The sequence below is a fragment of the Myiozetetes cayanensis genome, unplaced genomic scaffold (genome assembly GCF_022539395.1).
Source record: "Myiozetetes cayanensis isolate MyiCay16 unplaced genomic scaffold, myiCay2020 scf26, whole genome shotgun sequence".
Lineage (NCBI taxonomy): Eukaryota > Metazoa > Chordata > Aves > Passeriformes > Tyrannidae > Myiozetetes > Myiozetetes cayanensis.
The window spans coordinates 837747-858865 of NW_026087477.1; the positions used below are offsets into that span (position 1 = coordinate 837747).

General features: G+C 52.6%; 1 protein-coding gene and 1 long non-coding RNA gene across 2 annotated transcripts in view; both read right to left on the reverse strand.

The window, feature by feature from the left end:
* LOC126642991 (uncharacterized) overlaps positions 1 to 21119 on the reverse strand; it is a 223037-nt gene that overhangs the window by 101031 nt on the left and 100887 nt on the right. The gene's annotated exons all lie outside the window — the stretch shown is intronic.
* Positions 2898 to 17165, reverse strand: LOC126642974 (5-hydroxytryptamine receptor 7-like). Its single transcript, XM_050321066.1, has 3 exons — positions 17078 to 17165; positions 15556 to 16085; positions 2898 to 8619 (listed from the first exon to the last, which is right to left on the reverse strand). The coding sequence occupies exons 2-3, from the start codon at positions 16056 to 16058 to the stop codon at positions 7848 to 7850; spliced, it is 1275 nt and encodes a 424-aa protein (XP_050177023.1). The 5' UTR covers positions 16059 to 16085; positions 17078 to 17165; the 3' UTR covers positions 2898 to 7847.

Below are 21119 nucleotides of genomic sequence, written 5' to 3' on the forward strand. Positions count from 1 at the left end.
ATTCGCTCTACACTGGTGACTGTACTGGTTTACTCTTCTCTGGGCTCGGTGGCTCATCTTTGTTGATCTGTCTTTCCTTGAACCTTCTCAAAAAAACATACATTAGCAGCTTTGACAAAAACTCTGTGCTATATTAAATACAAACAAACAAACAAAAACAAAACAACACAGAGGTGGGAAGGCACTACATCACACTGGTTTTAACAAACAACAAACACATCCAGAATCGCTGTTTGCTTGATTTTCTTTCCCTGATCTTCGGTTTTTCTCACAGTGATATTTCTGCCTTCTCTGTTACGTCTCTATTACTCCTGCTGACATTTTTCCAACCACAGATGCAACCCAGGATCCTTCCTCAAAAATGTTATTATAGGGTGTCTGCTGGTTAGAAAACAACCTTGCATTGTGAACTAGCGGGGCAGGAAAAGCGTGAATTAACCGTTGGAGGGTCTTTGGGCTAAAATCTGATGGTGTGCCAAGGATTTCCTGGTTAGGAGCAGTTTTCAGAACTGTGTTAGGTGCCTAGGAGAAAAATGCTGCTTTTGAAGAGTTATTATTATTTTCCTCACTGTGCTCTTTAATGCTTTTTTGTGCTCCTGGTGTTAAACTGAGGACTCATCATCGTCAGGCACTGGCTCTCTCCTCCTTTCTTCTCCCAGCACTTTTCCTCCGTAGCAGGAGGAGGATGTTGTACCCTGGCCTGGCTCTGAGGGCTGAGGCAGCCCCCAAATCTTATCCAAAGAGGTGTTTGAGCCCTTTCCCCGCGGGCTGCTGCGCTGGCAGGCCACGCACAGGGCAGGGAGGAGGGCGGGGTGAGCCATCAGTGCTCTCTCCAGGGTCCTGGATCTTCGGGCTGCATCCCAGGAACAAGGTGCCCGCGGGCACATCCGTCTGTTTCCACGCCGGATTTGTTCTTGCTCAGGGCTGTTGGCATTTTGATGTCTCTTGAAGATACAACAGAGGAGTGACTCTTGAGAAGTGACAGCACTAAACTCTGATTAATGTCTCCAAGGATAGTCAACCAGAAGCGTTTCCTCTGAGCTGCAGCGATTTCCATATGTAGCTCAGACTGCTTTTGACAGTGCTATAGAAATGTGATGCTTGGAAATAACGTGGCTTGTTATCAGCAGTATTTCTTCTTCAGCCTTTAAGAAATGATGGGGAAAAAAAACCCAAAAAACAAAAAACAAACCAAACCTCCCAAAGCTCTGTATAAAGATCCTGGAATATTAATTTCCATAGTAATTAGCAGATGACTGTTCAATGCTCTCCCAGGCAACCTGTACCTGAGGGTTTAGATTCTCATCCAGGAGACCTGCACACAGTCTTGAGGTGGGAATGAGCATGGAAACAAGTTAAAGACTGGTGGAAACCACAGGTAATCCACATGGAGCTTTGCTAGGACATTGCAGGACCACAGTCATTACCTCTTACTGCTCCTAATTTACCCCAGGATCACAGAATATCCTGAGCTGGAAGGGACCAACAAGGATCATCCAGTCCAGCCCCCGGCCCTGCACAGGCACCCCAACAATCCCACGCTGTCCCTGAGAATATCATCCCAACCCTCCTGGAGCTCTGGCAGCCTTGGGGCTGTGCCCACTGCCCTGGGGAGCCTGGGCAGTGCCAACCACCCTCTGGGGGAAGAACCTTCTGCTGAGATCCACCCTGAGCCTGCCCTGGCACAGCTCCAGCCATTCCCTGGGTGCTGTCCCTGCTCACCCAGAGCAGAGATCAGAGCTGCCCCTTGTGAGGAAGCTGCAGACCCCGATGAGGTCTGACCTCACTCTCCTCTCCTCCAGGCTGAACAAGCCAAGTGATCTCATCCTCTCCTTGAATGCCCCCTCTAGACCCTTCATCGTGTTCATTCCCCCTCTTTGGACACTCTCTAATAGCTTTATATCCTTCTTACACTGCAGGACCAATTTAGCGAGAGCATCTTCCCGAGCTGCGGCCGCGCTTCCCGTGGCTGTGCTCGCACCAACCACCCGACAGCAGCCGCTGCCCAAAGCTTCAGCCTGAGAGTGAAATGACCGAGGCATTTCACAGTCCACAAGTGCACGTTTGGCATTCAGGTTGTCTGTGTTGCACAGACAAACCACGGGCTCTGAGCGGAGCCCTCCCGAGCCACGCTCACGATTTACGAGCTCGCGGCCGCGGTGTCACGCACTGTCACCGAGTGTCTGGCGTCTGGCCACTCCTTCCTCCCTCTTTTGCTAATTGCTGTGTTAGCAGGCCACTGACCACGTTCAAAGGGTCAAAGAACCGAGGTGAAGAGTGGTGGAGAGGCTGAAGGAGCGGGTCCAAATCAGGCAGCTTTTACCCGGCCTTTTCTCGTCGCCCGGAAAGAGTTAATTTTCAGCGTCTTGTGAGAGTGCTGCGAGTTTCCAGCTCTCCACTAGCACAGCACACACAGCCTGGAAAGATTTGTCTTTTTTTTTTTTTAATTGCTAGAGCAGCTATTTGGCAAGTGGTGCAGCAGCAGACAGAGTCCTGCTGCTGCTGTCCAAGGTCCGTGTGCTTGGTGGAAAACGTGGAGGCTGCCAGGACTGAGCAGATCTGAAGTGGTGTGGGATGTGGCTGCCTTGGAGGGGAAGGTTCAGGCCTGTGGACCCAGCCCTTTGTTGCTGAAACACAGCAGGGTTAGCACAGAAATGCTGGGGGCTTGCCTGGGTGTAATGGTATCCATAGATCCTGACTCTGTCGCTGTCTCCGGGATGGTTCTTCTTGCTGCTTTACTACCCAGGTGAGGTTTTTCTCCAGCAGTCAGAGCTCAGCTGTATTTATGTTGTCCTCCCTCAGGTTGGGTGTCAGACCTTGTGTTGGTTTAGGCTGCAGAGAGAGCTCCTCTCCCACCCAGCCTGGGACACCGAGCCATGGTGCACCTCCACCTCATAGAATCACACCCTGGGTTGGGTTGGGTTGGGTTGGAAGGGGCCTTAGAGATCATCCAGTTCCAACCCCTGCCAATGGCAGGGACACCTTCCATTAGTCCACGTTGTTCCAAGCCCCATCCAACTCGACCTTGACCTTCCCCACATCCCCTGCCCAGTGACTCTATTCACGTCCATCATCAGCAAATCCTACCCTGGTCCAGCTGCCACCACCTGTGAGCTTCTCCTTCTCCCCCAGACTCAACCTCTTGGGTTCACACGCTCAATCACAGAGCCACAAAACCCTTCCTGGGGTTATTTCACCCCAGGAGGTGCTGCCTTTCCCCCATTTTGTGTTTTTTGTTCAGGGAGCTGTGATACCTTTGCCACAGAAGGACAGATATCTCAAATAAAAACCTGTGGAAACAACCCAGATGAGAGTTTTTGTGGGTTGTAAATCGATGCCCACCCAGGTGACCAAGAGGCCAAGGGAAAACCCACCCAGGGAGAAGTATCAGTGCAGCCCAAGAGAGCTAAAGAAAACTGAGTGTTTGCCAGAGAGATTCAGTTCTTCTCAGGTAAAGGCATTTGTGTAACATCATCTTTGTGCTCCAGCTTTCTTCTTGATTTTTTTTTTTTTTTTGGTCTGAGATTATAGGTTCTATGTGGAAAAGATTTTGTCATTTAAAAAATATGTGGAATCACCAGAGCAGAGCAGAGAAAGGCTGGAAATGGCTGGAAAAACTCCCTGGAAGTGTTCAAGGCAGGTTGGATTGGGCTTGGAGCAACCTGGGTTAGTGGAATGTGTCCCTGCCCATGGCAGGGTTTGAACTGGATGATCTTTAAGGTCCTTCCAACCCAAACCATTCTGGGGTTTTTTTTGTGAAATATCCATTTTTTGCCTTGACTGTGACTTAAAAATGACTTTTCAGCAGTGACCTGCCTGTTCATTTGGTGTTTTGAGGTTTTTGCTTAAGCTCTATCTCAGAGTGGAGGGAGAAAAGAGATAGAATCAGGCAACTGAAGATCCTGCACTGTGAATATGAAACGTGTCCAGCTTAAAAGGGCAGTAAAACAAACAAAGGAAACACATTTCTTACATAAGAAGACAGGTGGAAAGTGTCGTGGGGCTGACTCTGTTTTATTGACATGTGACTCAGAAGGCTCCAAACAGAAAAAGCTTTTCCACGTGGTAGGTAGGAGATCTGTAGATTGTCTTGCCAAAAAATAAAATAAAATAAAATTAGGAGATAAATATTTACGTGTGTTTGAGTGGGAAAACTACACAAATCATCCAGATCATCTCGACCTGAGCCCGCCTGGCTTTGCCCAACGTTGGTGTCCAAAACCTGCAAACCCCACCTGGGGGGGGTTGTCAAAACTGCCTTTTCTCCCCCAGATCACTCTGCCTGAATCCCTGGATGGATTTCCCTTGCACAGGGAGCGGAATAAAAAAGCTGATTTGAGACCTACTCATTTTCTGCCTGAATTAGTTCCATTTTCTCTGCCCGAGGCTCCTCATTCTTCTCCGCTGTGTTTGCTGTTGCCCTGCTGGGACTCCTCATTGTCCATGAAAACTTCCTCTTCTCCTCTTAAATTGATGATTTTCTCCCTGAGCTCACAATTTTTACCTAAACATGGACTCTTTTAGAGCCAATCTCTCTTTGACCTCACACAGCTTCGTTAGGCCCACGTGTGCGTGCTAAAATCAGCTTCAAAATGGCTCAGATTTATTTAAAGCCAGGTTTGGGGTTTTTTTGTTTGTTTTTGCAGACGCCAAATGCATTGATTCCTGTCTGATTAAAAGAAAATAAGCAAACCAACAAACCCCACAGAGCATTTTCAGCGTGATTTAGTGGCTCATCTACGAGGATCTTGACTGGCTTAACTAAATGGTTGGTGCTCACTCGTGTGTGGAAAAGGCCTTGGTGTCTTTGGATGCACATTATTTTATCCAACCTGAACACAATTTAATCCTGGGGAGTTAAAAAGCAAGAGTTTAGGCTGATGTCTCAAAGCTTGAGTCAAGGACTAGTGGGGGAAATCCCACAAACCGTCTCGTTATTTTTTGAGCAGAATGTTTGGGTTTAGCGAAGCTGTTGTGTTTAAATATTTCTGGGTGCAAACTCTTGGAGTGGTTTCTTGGGAAAAAGCTTTTCTTTTAAATGTTTCTACAGCTTCAAATGAAAATATAAGGGAAAACATTATCAGATGAGCCTTGGGTGCAACAAAACATTCAATTCCAAGTCAAAGAAAACACTGGGAGTTTTAAAGGCAAATAAATCATTTTGCTCGATTCCTTGCTGAGAAGAATTGTGGGGTTTGGATCATCCATATTTTTTTCCCTTACTGTTTTTTATTCTGGAAGAACCCTCAAACCAGAAAAAAAGCAGTATTTGCCTGATTCAATTTTAAAAGCTCAAACACTGGTTTCACAGCTCTTTTGCAGCACCCTTTTAAGCAGTGCTGGAGATCAGCACCGGGGTGTTAAGTGGAATTAAACAAGATTATAATTGTTGAAGGCAGTTTTAGAATTCCTAACACAGAAAATAAGTAAAATGGTGCCACTCTGACCTCGGGCATGTAAATAAATACACTGCAGCAGGACAACCAGGCTCCTGTTACGTGCTGGATGTGAAATGGGCTGGCCTGGGGCTCTCACATCCCGAGGAGATGGTTGGAATTCGCAGCTGGTTAATTCTAACCCAGACAGCTCTGTCAAAAGGGCACTGGGGGCTCCGTGGCAGGGAAGGAGCTGCAGGAGCCCAGGGAGGAAATGGGAGCCTGCAGGAGCTTCGTGTCCCTGTGGCAGGAACAGAACCAGCAGCAGGAACAGCTGCTGCCAAGATGTTGTGTCAGAGGGGACGATGGCCCCACACCGACACACAGCTGTAGGTAACAAACCAGGCAGATTGGGTGGAAAGCTGTCAAAACCCTTAGCAAAAACCACTCACTCTCATTCAGAGAGCTCCTGCCTGGAATAGCAGGTGAGGCAGGGCTCTAGCCACACCCTTAGGATTGCTCCTGATTGTGTGCTCCTTCGAACCTCTCTGCTGTCTGGTGTTTAAGTATCTCCCACTGGAGACCCACTGGGCAGCTCCAACCTCCTCTGCTCCTCCCCTGTGCAGTTCTGGCTCTGTCTGTGAGGACAGGAGTTTGGAGAATATCTGGACACACACTGCAGTCCCTGTGTCCAGCCTCTCAGTCCCTTGGAACGTTCCCAGTGGGCCTGAGCCAGTTTGCCTGCTGTGAATTACCAGTCTAAACTGCAGATCTTTCTAGAAAAAAAAGCAAGTGTGAAATGAGCCAGGATAGAAATGGCTGGTAAAAAGAGGAGAAGTGAGAGCACAGAAGTTAAACCAGCACTCAGCCAAGACATCCAACACCCAGCCCAGATATGGATTAAGGCATCACACTTGTATTTCTGCCAGAGATGGGACTCCCACCACTCACACACTCTTGCTTGATGAAGAAAATCTGGAGGGAGGGGAGGTCTAGAAACAACTTTCCCTCAGCCTCTGAACAGTCTGGCTTTGACAAGAAAACCCAGGACAGGAGACATTCAACAACTGGAGCACAAATCATCTGCCCTGGAAGTGTCCAAGGCCAGGTTGGAGGGGGCTTGGAGCAACCTGGGCTAGTGGAAGGTGTCCCTGCCCATGGCAGGGGGTGGAACAAGATGGTCTTTGAGGTCCCTCCCAACCCAAACCATTCCATGATTCTACAATTCAGTGATCAATCTACAAACAGGCAAAGGTCTGTGGGGCTGCCAGGTTGACACAACGAGGTTGATCATGAGCAAAGAGGATCTGCAGGAAGACACCTGAAGCCACCACCACATAAAAAATAAAGAGACGCTTTAAAGTCAAAGAGACCAAAGGGTCTCCAACAAAAAAAGGAAACCAGACTTTTTCTTTTTTTTTTTTTTTTTTCTTTTTTTCTTTAAAAAAAGATACATCATCCAGTGTATTTTTTTTTTTTTCAAGCTTGCTGGACGTCACACTGAAGCACTGTAAAGCTGTCAGGGAAATTACATGTTTTTGTCTGTTGCCAACCAAAGCGTGCTTTTGTGGAGTCAATTAGCCACAAATGATGAACACACATCGCTTGTCTGGGAATGAATTAGAGTCCAACCCAATAAACACAACTGTCTTTGCTCGCTGGTCATTGCCCTGACGAGGAGGCCACGGGACTTTTTGCCATCCGACCATGAAGGAAGCTCCGTTGGTGTTGGATGCTGCAGGGGCGTCTCCTCCGAGCGCTGCAGTGCCACAGTGTGAGGGGGAACGGGGCCATGGGTGTTACTGCTCTGACGTGCAAACCCGGGCGTGAGCTCAGGGTGTGAAATGCAATTACATCCGTGGGAAGAGTCCGTGTGAGCTGGGATGGCGGGAGAGCTGGGATCGTACAGCGGAGCCGCTGTGGTGCTCCAGAGAGAAGTGCAGCCAATGTCATCTTTACATCGCGTGTTGTGTGCCCTCCACAGACCTTAGAGCCCTTTGTGAAGGTGGAGAGCCACAGTCTTATCAAGTTTTTAGGGAGGTTTTTTTTTTTAATGTTTGGTTGGCTGGGAGGGTTTCTTTTCCTTGTTTTTATTTTTTTCAATTTTTTTTTTTAAATAACAGATGGGGAAACTGAGGCACAGAAAGGTGGTGTGAGTTGCCCACAGTTGGTAGACCTTGAACTCCCCACCCCCCAAAAGTCTGGCTCATGGCTTTTCACCCCCCACCTTGGACACAGTGAGAGGAAAGGGCTGTTCCCAAGGGGATTTCCCTCCACTTGTTCCCGAGGTGAGGAGAGCCACGGCTCCTCACAGGGCGAGGGGAAGGGGCTCAGTGATGTCTGGCAGGGAAGGGGGGAAGAACAACGGCACAAATGGTTTCTGCCAGCCCCCAGGAGGGCAGGAGAAGCGAGGAAACCTGAAATGGAGAGGCAGGAGCCGCTTGGTCAGGCACTGGGAGAGAGGCCACGGCCCTACAGGATGCACTCGTGCCTCTCTGTGGCCTTCAGTGCCTCGTGCATGCTGGCGGCCGAGAGCCTCCTGTTGATGTTCCTGTACCTGCACCTCAGGAGGTTCCAGAAAGTAGTCCTCAAGTCCCTGTTGAATAAGGCGTAGATGAGGGGGTTGATGAGGGAGTTGGTGTAGCCCAGCCAGAGCAGAGTCCTCTCCAGCCGCAGCGGGATGCAGCTGCAGCGCACGCCGCAGATGAACGGCCGGGCCGTGGACATCAGGAAGAAGGGCAGCCAGCAGAACGTGAAGGCCCCCACGATAATCCCGAGGGTCCTGGCCGCCTTCTGCTCCCGCTTGAAGATGGAGATGTTCTTCCTGTCCTGCCGGAGCAGCTTGGACAGCGTGGCGCACTCCTCCGCCGCCTTGGTGCGCCGGGAGCTGTGGTGGCCCCGGCCGGAGGCCTCCAGGCAGTAGACCCCCTCCTCCTCGTAGTGCTTGGGGAGGTTCATGAAGCGGTGCTTCTCGGCACTCACCTTGGCCGCCTTGTAGATGCGGCTGTACATGACGAGCATCACGGCCATGGGGATGTAGAAGGCCACGCCCGTGGAGTAGACGGTGTAGCCGAAGTCCTGGCTGATGAGGCACACCCGCTCCACCGTGACGTTCTGGGCCCAGCCGAACAGCGGAGGGAGGGTGATGGAGGCAGAGAGGAGCCAAACGATGAAGACCATCTTGGCCATGAGCTTCCCGTTCTGCCTCACCGGGTACGTCAGCGGGCGGGTGATGCCCAGGTACCTGGACGGGAGAGGAGTTGCAAGGAGTTAGGGGGGGAGTGCAGCTGGGTGGAGGGGGGAGTTGGTTCCCAATCAGCTGTTAATCACAGAATCAGCTAGGCTGGAAAAGACCTCTGAGATCAGCGAGTCCAACCTGTGACCCAACACCACCCTGTCACCCAGACCATGGCACCGATGCCACGACCAGTCTGTCTTTAAACATCTCCAGGGACGGTGACTCCACCACCTCCCTGAGCAGCCCGTTCCAATGTCTGATCACTCTCTCTGTAAAGAACTTCTTCCTAATATCTAATAAAAATGTTGGCCCTCAGAAGGGACAAGAAATTAATTCTATAAACGAAAATGTTCACTTGCCTAAACACCCCAATTGAACCGTTCCCCACCACCTCCTTGCAACCACACCATGGGCAGAATCACGGAATCACAGAGTGGTTTGGGTTGGAAGGGATATTAAAGACTACCCAGTTCCACCCCCTGCCATGGGCAGGGACACCTTCCACCAGCCCAGGGTGCTCCAGCCTGGCCTTGGACACTCCCAGGGATCCAGGGGAATCCATGACTCGAGGTGTCATTTAACCGAGCGCAGTTCAAACTCCACGTGGTTTCCTGGGGAATATAATGCTTTAAAAAAAGCTTAGTTTGGAGGAATAAAAATGCCTTAAAAAACTAATTTTCCCACCAGAAGTGTTCTGTACAGAGAATATTCAACTACTTCCATCCATGGCACGTAACTCAGTCCAGACTGTTGCCCTTCCCAGGGAAACACCCAGGAGTGGGGTGGGATAAACCAGGAGTGACTCCGGATGAAATGAGTAGATCCATAGCAGTGCTTAGTGGGAAGTGGGAAGGACAACACCCTGCTCTTGTATTTCCAGACAGCTTGGGAACTCCAGAAAGGAATAACAACCTGCAGCTGAGATGCCCCTGAGGAGATCAAGGAGAGATCTTGCCTTTGGGAAGACTTAAGGACGTGCCTGGAGGAGCACTGTAAGCAAAGCTAGAGATGGACTGGGGTGATGGACTCTTCTGGGGTCAGTTTTGGGGCCCTCACAACAAGACACTGAGGGGCTGGAGAGTGTCCAGAGAAGAGGACGGAGCTGGGGAAGGGGCTGGAGCAGCAGGAGGGGCTGAGGGAGCTGAGGGGGCTCAGCCTGGAGAAAAGGAGCTCTTGGTTACGTTACAGGGTGTAAATTTGAACCATCCCCACTCTTGACTGAGAGGGTTTGTGTGACTGAGAAATTGTGTCCACTGTTGGCTGGCAAATTCTGATTGCAATCCAATAAATCAGCAGGGAGTTGGCCACCGTCAGCCAATGTTCCCCTGGAAAATTGTCTCCCTGCCACTCAGTTCCAATCAGTCCAGCAAAAACCTTGAGCTGGTCACATGGATTTCTTTCCTGTCACAGCCTTTTTGATTCAAATCTCTTGCTGTCAGGCATTTGCAGGCATTTTTAGGCAGGGTCACATCACCTCTTAATTGTTCTTGGATAAATGGTGTCAGCCCAGAGGGGCAGTGGGAACAGCAGCTCTGTGGACACGTTTTGCTGAGAGCTGTTCAAGGGGAAGAACAGGCTTTTCTGCCAAAAAAAGAACATTTCTGCAGAGATTTTTACCTCTCTTGTATCATTTTTTTTCCTGACAGTCAGTCTCATTGTAGGTGTTAGGAGATTTTCTCTTCTCCGATGATTTCCCTTTTCCAGATCCTCCCCCAAGATTAGAGGATGGAAATAAAATATATTAAAAAAAAAAATCTAATTTCTCCTCCCTTCCTGACTGCTAAATCAATTCAGAGCCCAAAGTATTCTCCTCTGACTCCCTGATAAAATGAATTTGAATTCATTCACTGAATGAATTATTCTTTTCCTGGTTTCCTCTGTATATTTTGGAGCCGATCTTAGTTACAAAACCCAACCAAAAACTCTCCACGGCCATCTGTGTTCACGGAATCACAGCACGGTTTGGGTTGGAAGGGACCTTAAAGACCATCTCATGGAATGAGGTTCCATAAGCCATGGGCAGGGACACCTTCCACTAGACCAAGTTGCTCCAACCTGGCCTTGAACACTTCCAGGGATGGGGCAGCCACAGCTTCCCCGTGGAACCCGAGGGAGGAGACCTGGATGTTCCCTAGGCTGGGAGAAAACCCTGCCCTGCTGCTGCAATTCCAAAATCACCACCCCAAAACCCCCCCGCTCCTCTGCTCACCCGAGCCGAGAACTTCGCAAAACCAAGCAGCGCTGCGCTGCGTGACATCCTTTATTTTGCTGTTGCCGGCTTTCTCTGGAAGCCGATTCGCCCGGGATTTGCTGAAACTTCAAGGAATTTACCCTGCAGCCGAGCAGAAGGAGCGGTGACAGGATTTAAAGAGCGGGCAAGGCTCACACGTCTCATCTGCGGGTGCCTCCAGCCGGCGCCGCCGGAGGAAACGGGGCCGGTTTGAGGTCTTCGCGTTTAATTTCGGTGCGAGAAGGAAGAACCTCAAAACAGGTCGGTGTTTGCAGCAGGGAGGGCAGCCGAGATGGCTCTGACACGCAGAGCAATTCGAACTGAGCTGGGCTGCCTTTGAATTCCCTTCTTTTCGGGGGTGTGTCCTGCCGCCGATCGAGTTTAGCGGCGATCGGGTAACAAAAGGCAATTCCCAGAGCAGCGATTGAGGGGGATTTGCAGGGCTCCCTCCCCGCCGCGCTGAGCTGATTGTGCAGCTTATTCTACACTCGACGGGAATGATGGACTGGTTTGGGTTGGAAGGGACCCTAAAGATGATCTCATTCCAATCCCTTGCCATGAGCAGGGACACCTTCCACCAGCCCAGGTTGCTCCAGCCTGGCCTTGGACACTTCCAGGGATCCAGGGGCAGCCACAGCTTCTCTGGGCAACCTGTGCCAGGGCCTGACCACCCTCCCAGCCAGCAATTCCTTCCCAATATCCCATCCAGCCCTGCCCTCTGCCAGTGGGAAGCCACCATGCCCCTTTCTCCATCCTGCAGCTGGTGAAGCGGGAAGGGATGAGCCTCCACTCACAGGGGCTGAGTGAGGACAAATGAGCCCAGAACTGGGGTTTCCTTGGCCACGCTGCTTTATCACAATTCCACGCCTCCCCTGCAGCCAAATATGAGCTCCTTCTCCGATTTCCAAGCTGATGCATCCTGAGGAGGCAAAAGGCTGCAGCTCCCTGAGGCTTCATCTGCCTTGGTGGGAGCATCCCAGGGATCCATCCCAGGCCCAGTGCAGGGATTCACTCACCCTGGGACACGTTCAGATGAAGGACACGGGAAAGGCAATCCAGCAAAATGCTGGGGCAGGTTTCATCCCACTGGCTTTCGGGAGGCGTCCTTCCTCTGAGGATGATCCCAATTCGGAGCATATAATCCGATTTTGGGCGGAAAATACTTGCCAGGGAGACGGGAGAGCCCCAGCAGGGTTGCCTGGGAAATGGATGGAGGCTGTTTCCTCCGCCAGGAAAACCAGGAGTGATATGTGGGGTCTGGGGAGCTCCTTTTGTCAGCTGCTTGGCGTTTTTATGGAGAGTTTCATCAAAAGCTGAGCAGCCAAAGAGGGTTTTTTTTTTGTTGTCACTGTTTTGTTTTCTGGTTTGTGACATTAAAGAATCTGTAACACTGGCAGGCTTTTACGTAAGAAAAATATAAGGGAAAGATGGATGATTCCAGCGTTTTTCTTTTTTGATTTCAAAGGAAATCAATCAAATCTCACTCCAGACAAGATTGGTTCTCCCAGCTTCAATGAAAAGGCTTTTAGGAAGAGCTCTGCATTAATAATCAATAATAGCAGCCTACATTTTAATAGTACTCATCATCTTGGGCAAACCAAGCCTCTTTTCTTTCTAAGCTAAGCAAAATATGAGGACACTTCAGCCATCAATAAAAACACAACCTCCTCTTTGGCAGGAGCTGCCTGACAGTGCTGACCAAGTTGGCTTTCAGGGCAGAACTGGGGGAAATATTTGTATTTCCCAGAAGCAACAGCGCTCTCCCCCTTCTTCCTTGCAGATTTTGATGAATTGAGGTCACAACCATTTAACCTCCCTTGAGTTTTCGGGGTCTCTGCAAACTCAGCTGTCCCGGTGCTGTAGCTTTGTGGCTGCACCAGCAGAGGAACAGAGATGGGTTTTTGGAGATGTTTCCATTGAGGGTTAAACCAAAAATCCTGCCCATCCCCAGTTCAGGAGGAGGTGGAGATCCAGGCGTGATCCTGGATCCTCAATCCACCTCCATCCACTGCCTGTGGAAGCAGTGAGGGTATTGGGTTGATGTGGAGCAACAGGGTATTCGAGGTACTACCCTGGGATAATCCCCACAAATCCCAGCCCATTCCTGGGGATCCTTGAGGCAGAAAGCAGCAGGACAGCGCCCCACTCACCTCCTCCTCTTTGGTGCATCAGAGCACATCCCAATTATTCCCATTCCCTCCTCAAGGCCCAGCATGGACAGAGCCCACTGGCCCTCCTGCACTTGCAGCATCCCCTTCCTCCCACATGGGCAGAGCTGGCAGGACTGTCCCCCCTTCCCTCTGCCCCAGTTACCATCTTTGCTGGTTTTCTCTTTGCCCAGCTGGAAATCTTGGATATCTTGGACAACTGCCCTCCAACCTCTCAACTGCCCCATCGGGGGGGGATGAGGCTCTGGGAGCAAACAGTGCCCGGGGTGCTGTTCCTGTGCCTCAAGTTCAAGCCTGTGCCAGAATTTTCAGGCTCTGGGGCAGCCTCTTGTGACCCAGGGTTCTCCTCCCTCGCCCTGGTCTGAAGCCACCTGGTGCTTCCATCCTCTCCTTTGCTGCAGCTCCCTCTTCCTCTCTGACATCCCAAAAGGATTTTTCCCTCTTGGGAAAGGGAAGGGGAAGGGTTGGGGTGGGGTTTGCCTGGCAAACAAGAGGTGCAGCAGAGAGGAGGAGGTGTCTGAGCACCCTGTGAGGCGGGAACAGGATCTTGTCTCCCAGTTTACAGGGATCCTCCCTGGCTGTACCACCTGTGAGTGCAGCTTGGAGCAATCCCAGGGCTGCTCCCATTTAATCCAGGGGTTTCCTCTGAGCAATTCCTGCCCATCCTACAAGGAGCAGTTTCCTCCCTGCTGCCTTTCCCCACGGCCCTCAGCCCGCCCTGGGAATCAGCCCTGGCACGAGTGGTGTCCCCAGAAACCTCCTGCCCACTCCCAGTTTAATGGGAAAAGACAAACTGACGTCAATCCTTGGATAGGGATCTGCTCACAGGAGCAGTGACACTGGGAAGGGGAGATGTGATGGATGAATGGAATCAATTGCAATGATTTTGGGGAAGGATCTGTTCCTATTTGTCTGTGTGTTCAGAAGAGTCTTTCTCCAAGGGATGGAGTGAGATGGGATGGGATTACTTGGTTGGGAAAGGAGGGGAAGGGAAGGGGAAGAGGAAGGAAATGGGAAGGAAAGAAGAAAAGGAAAGGGAAGGGAACAGAATGGGAATGGGAACGGGAAAGGAAAGGGAAAGGAAAGGGAATATATGTACTGGGATAAACCAGGGGTTTTGAGGACTTCAAATGGAGTGGAGGGAGTTGCTGACAGCCAAGGGAAAGAGGGAGGGGAAAGGGAAAAGGGAAAAGGGGAAAGGGGAAAGAGGGAAAGGGAAAAGGAAAGGGAAGAGAAATTTTTTAAGCAAAGCCCTATGATGAGTGTGTAGCTGCTTCCCTGCTCCTCACCCATCAGGAGGAAGTATTCACATATTTCATTCCTGCATTTAATCCCTTCCCTCCAACACAGTCAGGCTTCTGTCAGCTCAGAATGCACCTGCTTTTTTTTTCCAGAAGGCCTTTTATTAAAATAAAGCGAGTTCAGCAGAAGAGCTGGACCTTGCAGTGGCCTGGTAGGAGTTTTGCTCTGTACCAGCAGCTCGGGGCTGCTCAGGGCCGAGGGGCAAAGGGCAGCTCTCAGGGGAGCAGTGCCTGCTGTCAGAGCCTGCTGTCAGTGAGGGCTCCCCAGCAGGACTTGCTGTCGCCTCACCAGGGGTGCCACCGAGCAGCGGGGCTTGCTCTGCCCTTTCTGCTTCGTCACCCTTTCTCACCCCTGGGGAGGTGACCAGGGAGGTGGCACAGCTGGAGGGACACCTCGTGGCGTGTGGCTCTTCCCCGAGCCGCTGTCACAAGCCAGCCCAGCTCAGCAGTGCCAGATAAACCCAGGCTGACCCCCTGACAAAGCCAGCCCACGTCAGGCCTGGCCCCCCGGCTCGGCAGCGCCGTGGCCCTCGTGACGCAGGCTGGGCTGCTATAATTAGACCCACAAGGTGCTGACTTGCCCAAGCCTTGCCAGTTTGCCAGGAGGGCCCAGCCTTCCCCTCCCAGCCCCAGGTGTGGGAGCTGAAGCCAGAAAATCCTCACAAATGCACTCACTGGGCTAACCCCCAGTTTGGGATGGGCTGAGGGGGGGAGTTGCTGACATCCTCAGCCCAGGCACAGGTCCAGGGAGCAGCAGAGCATCCCACAGGACTGGCTCCAGCAGTCCTGGAACCTGGATTTTCAAAGTGCACCTGGGGTTGGGTGGTTTGTTTTTTGGTTTTTGGGTTTTTTTTTGCTTTCTTGAGTAGTTTTATGGTCCAGCAAGAAGGTCAGGTGGGTCTATCCTACAGGTGTTCCTCAAGCCAAGAAAGAACAACGTGAAGCAGCTGCCTAAAGGGGGAAGATGAGGAAGTAACTTCGGGAAGTTACTTTAAAAAAAGCACCCTGAGCCAGCTCTTCCAAAGGGATCGAGGCACTGAGTTCCTATGGAAAACCACCTGTGAGCCCAGCTCTTCCAGAGGGACTGAGGCACCGAATTCACTATCAAAAAAGCCACTTGGAAAACACACACAGGAACACTAATCCACCCAGGAACACGATTCCAGCGTCCCTCAGCCTCCAGCAACACCCCTCATTTGGGAGCCCGGTGACCCCCCCCGCGGGTGCCTCGTCGCCCCCTTACCTGTCCACGCTGATGATGCACAAGGTCATGATGGAGGCCGTGCAGCACATGACGTCCATGGCGATGAACACGTTGCAAAACACCTTCCCAAAGAGCCACTCCCCCCCCACCAGGTCCGTGATGGTGACGAAGGGCATGACGGCGAAGGCCACCGACAGGTCGGCGGCCGCCAGGGACACCACCAGGTAGTTGGAGGGCTGGCGGAGCTTCTTGACGATGCACACGGAGATGATGACGAGCCCGTTGCCGGCGATGGTCATGAGGATGATGATGGAGAGCACGGCCCCGATGACGACCTTCTCGGTGTCCCCATAGAGCAGGATCTCCTCGCCGCAGTCCGTCGCGTTGGTCAGGTTGGAGGGCGGCAGCTCCGGCTCGGCCGGGGGTTCCTCAGTCATGAATGGATTCGGGAGCGATTCCCGAGCCGGGCGCTGCCGCTCTGCGCTCTCCACGAAGAGAAGGTGCTGCTCCAGGAACCTCCTGGGGGTGGCCCTCAGCAGCATGCTCTGAACTCGCCCCGGCAGCGGCACCTCCAGCAAGCACAAACCAGAGCATTTTTGTCACAAACGCGCTGAGAAAATAAAATATTCTCTCCTCGCCACCGCCACCGCCCTCGCCTCTCCCTCCCCTTCCACCTCCCAGGCTCTCGCCTCCCGAAGCTGCGGCTGGATCTCACGTGCTCAGCAAGGAGCCGCTTCCCAAGTCTCCCTCAAGACGCGCGGTTTGCCGGGGGAGGTTTGGAGAAGGCTCCCCTCCACTTTTAAGGGAGCACGAGCCGCCTGCGGCATCTCCCTGGTCATCCCCGCGCTTTTCCCGGGGAGGCAAGGGCGGGAGCTGCCCGTGGATTTTGTGCCACCGCCGAGCTGCGCTGCCGGGCTTGCACTTCTCTGCATCCATACATTTAATCCCCGGCAGCCACACGCACCGTCTCCTACGTGGATTTCGGGGGGTTAATGCGACAGCACAAGTCACAGCCACGAGTGTGGGCACATCCACCCACACCCACACCCCCCGCCGGCTGCTTCTGCCGCGGGCGTCACACACAAACTTCAAAGCCGGGACTGCAAATCCACGCACATGGCACGGCACGGCCACACGGAGCCATCCACAGGCACGGGAGCGCCGTGGGGAGCTGCGGATCGCGGCGGGAGCGGATCCATCACATGCAGCCTCCCCTCCCCCCAGGGTACCACGCATAGTCCACATCCACAGCTCATTCCCGGAGCCTGAGCATCGCCACCGCGCACAGCAGGGATCCGCGGAGAGCGGCTGCCACCCGGGAATCCACCCCTGGAAGTGTTTCCCGGCCGTCCACAAGGAAACTTTGGGGCAGGGCTCACCCCCGTGCAGCGCTGCGAGCATCACGCACAACCTGCACCCTCTTTTTTGTTTGCTGGTTGGTTTTTGTTTCAAACCCCATTTCCCCTCCCCCGAAATTTTGTTTCAATCGAGGCCGGAACGCAACCCCGTCGTTCTTTTTGCATCCCACCCCGGGCTGGGGTGATGGGGGTCCCAGAGTTACCTGTGCCGAGGGGGTGAGACATCCTCCAGGCGAGCCCCTGCGAGCTCCGGGCAGGCGAGGAAGCAAAGAGCCACCCCCGGAGCATCCTTGTCCCCTCCCCGCCTCGCCGGTCCCTCCTCCCGCCCTCCCCTCCCTCTGCCGGGCAGGGACTCAGATGGTCCCTGGCTCCTTCCGACCCCAGGGAGGAGCAAAGAGCGGGAAAGGGGGGATCTGGGCTGGATCCTGCAGCGATGGGAGGGAGAGGGAGAGGGAGGGAAGCCAGGGAGGATCTGGAGGGAAAGGCTGGAAGTTGAGGAGATGCCTCTGAACGCGGCGAGGCAGGAGGAGCAGCCTGGATCCCAGCAAGCAGGGGCACCGGGGAAAGGCTATTTCCCGAGCACACTTCCCTGTGGGTTTTTTTCATTCTTATTTTGCAGGAGAGGGTTTCTTTCCCCATTCCATGTGTTTTCCAACCCCTCCTGCGCGTAGCAGGTCCTGCATTCATTCAGCTCCGCGCTGGGGAGCAGCGAACAGCCAGGGAGAGGCAGATCCCTAAAGATGAGCCTTTCCCTTACCCTAGGAACATGGAAACAAGGACTATACACAAACCAGGCAACAACATGCAAAGATCCACATCCACTTCCCTCTCCACCGAGTGTTTCATGGACACTTTGGAGCAGGGATCGCTCCGGTGATTCAGCCCAGGGCACCAGGCAGGGCGCTGTTTGCTCCTGCCGGGGTGGACGATGCGGAGCAGGGACATCTCCTGCCTGCACTGGCTGCTCCTAAGGGCAGTTCCCTCGGGGATGGACAGTGTGGGGCTTCTCCCCTTACCCCACGCCGCCCGCCTCGGGATGCTGGAATTCGGACGGGGGAGGTGCAGGCAGGCGGCTCTGGAGCTGTTTGCGGGCTCGGGAAGCGATTCCCGCTGCCCTGCCCCGTGCTAAGCACTTCAGGAGCAAGACGGGAATCTCATCCCCGGTGCCAGCAGCTCCCTCGCCCATCCCATGACTGTGCCAGCACCCTGGCACCCTCCAGCCCTCCCGGGGACAGCGTGGATGGCTGACGATGGGGAAAACACCTTTAAATCTCGGCGGTGCCAAGCTCTGCATCACCTCCGGTCAGAGCTGGCGCCACCCCCAAGGGATTTTTTGGGGCAGATGTTCCCGGAAAAAAGGTCCATGTGCAAGGGGAGCGCCGGGGAGCTAAAACAGGGCTGTTCAGGCTGTACTTAACGCCGGGGTTTCTCCTTCGCTGCTCGAGCTTCGCAGCGTGCGTGGGAGGATGGCGAAAATAGCTTCCTCACCAGGGCAGGACGTGCTGGAGCTCCCGGTTTTTTTTTATCTTTTTCCATTACAGGTGGGTTGTTTGGTTTTTTTTTTCCAGCCCCTCAAGAGCAGTGACGTGCCAAGGTGGGCTGGGACCGATGCAAACCTGCAAACCCCGGTCCCTGCACGGTCCTGGGAGCTTTCAGACCTTCAGCCGGTCTGAAATCGCCGATGTTTGGCAGGCGAATCCATCCCGCCTTTCCAAGGGGAAAAGGGGAGCTGCAGAATTCCCCGCGGCAGGAATGAAGGGTTCTGCAGTCTCAAAACCCCAGACAAACTCACCCCAAAAGGAAAGCACCCCCTAAGGACCAGCTCGGGCAGCCTCGTGGCCAGATGCCGGGAGAATTTCAGGGAGACAATCAATCTTTGCCCGAGCTTCAAATTCCTGCCCTCCTCCCTCCTGGGAGAGGGGTTGGCAGGAAGGATCCGAGGTGGGAGACGGGCAGGAGGGGTTTTTCCAGCTTCCTGGAGGTTGCCTTTGGGAGAACAACCCAGCAAGCAGCTCCTGTGCGTTAGTAAGGACAGACAGGGAGGGATTTTTTCCCCCTGGGATTATGAACAGCAGGCAGAGTCCTGGCAGGGAGGAAGGAGAGAAGGTGCTCATGGAGGGGACGAACTTCACGGGGCCCTTTGCTCTGGCATTCGTGGCAGAGCCTCAAAATCCTGCAGGAGCTTCAGGGAGCAGCATTAATCAATCCCCTTAGTTCCCCATCCCAGCCCCGGTTCTGTAGGATACAACCCACGCAGCTCCTCCCTTTGGAACCTCCTGCGGGTCTGGGCGCTCCAGAGGAGGGGTTTTTTTTTCCCCACTTTTCCAGGGGAATGAGCTGCTCTCATAACTTAGGGAGCAACAGAATTCCTGCAAAGACAGGAAAAGCAGAAAGCCACTGCCAGCTCGTGGGACATGCACTGTTAGGGCACATCCTCTGATTTTCTGCGAGGAGAGAAGGGAAAATGCCGATTTTTGTGCGAAGAAAGACTTCAAATAATGATTATTTTTCCTGGCTGAAACCCTTGGTGCAGCATTTCTCCAGCCACAGGCCACGGTGACCTTGCTAAGACACTTGTTTCTGGGGCACTGGGAAGCACTAATTGCATTTAATGGCAATTAGGGGAGGAAATGGCCACTGTGCCTCAGCTCAGCCACGAACTGGAGCTTTCTTCCTCTGGCTGAGGGGACTGGAGCACAGAATTGGAGGAGCAGGGACATTACTGGGGCCACAGGGATGAACCCCAAGGAAAACTGTCCTCCAAAATAAAGCTGGAGGAGCAGAAGGCACAGAAAAACCCCCAAAAAGCTTCCCCCTCCATCTGCAGCAGGGGAGAGGGGAGCAAAGCCCTCCCACTGTTCTCCACCAGACACGTTACTCCATTCCCGTGTGCAAATGACCACAAAGTGGCTCTTTTATTAACAATTAATTGTTAATATTACGCCCTATTAAGTCTGACGGCGAGGTAACAGGCACAGTTATTAATATGCAAATTTTGGGAGATCTCATTAACTCCAAGGCCCCTCTGTCTCTCCCTGCTTTCAGGAACCACACACGGCCCTCAAAAACCAGCCTGTGATTTTAAAAAGGACAACAGAAGAGACCCCAAATAAGAAATTATGGCATTTAAGCGGAACAGTTCTGGCTGGACCAGAACAAGATCTCGTAGAATCACTGAATGATTTGGGTTGGAAGTGATTTTAAAGATGATCTTGTTCCCCTGCCATGGGCAGGGACACCTTCCACCAGCCCAGGCTGCTCCAAGGCCAGTCGAACCTGACCTTGGACACTTCCCTGTCCCTATTCCCTGGTGTGAAGTCCTCAGCCCAGGTGACCTTTCCTCCTGACATCCTCCCATCCCTTTGGCTTCCCACCCCATAGCGGTGACATCAGCAGCCAAAGGATTTCAGCCCGGGGATCCAACCAGCAAAGGGCTTTCTGCCTAAAATCCCGTTCCCATGAAGGGAAAAGCCAAGCCAGCACGGATAAATTAAAGATTTACCTGTGACTTCAAGCTCTGAGTTGGCTTTTCGGTTTTTCTATTTACTGCACCTCCCTAAAATAGAAAAAAAAAAATCATAAAATTAACGTTTTCAGTTATTTATAAAGGCTCCCCATACGTTTTGCTGTTGGAGCAGATGGGGAGCAATTGGAAATGTCACCGGAAAACGCCATCCGAAGGAGACATCCTGACAGTTCATCTGCAAAAGGAGGATTTGCCGACGAGCAGAGGGTTTGAATGCCGTTCCAGGCAGCCACGCTCCCTCTGCTGGAGTCTGCACGGACAACAGGCGGCTTTGGGTGCTGAAATCGCAACTTTTGGCTCCCTAGGAGGGCTCTCGAGGAGTTTTCTCTGTGCCCCCCCGCAGATAAATCCAGGGCAAGACGTGCTGGCTCCTTCATCCCGATGTCCTGCACGGCGGGGGTTGTCCCAAGGGAGGATGGGGATAAGCAGGAAGGACATTTTGGGGATGAGGTGGAGGGGGAAAAGCCCCTGACAGGAAACTTTTGGCCTGCAGCTCCTCCTGTGGTGCCAAAACGATTTCCAAGGGGGAAGATGATGAAGTTGGAGAAAAAAACCAAAAAACAACACAAAAACCTGAAATAGGAGAGGAAAAGGTGAGAAATGAGTGATTGAGCTGAAGTTTCCTACACAAACCCTTGGACCCTGCAGCTGTGGCTCACACCTGTAGTCACCCATCTGCCAGAGTTTTATTAATGAGCTGGTTTCATTAGTGCTCATTA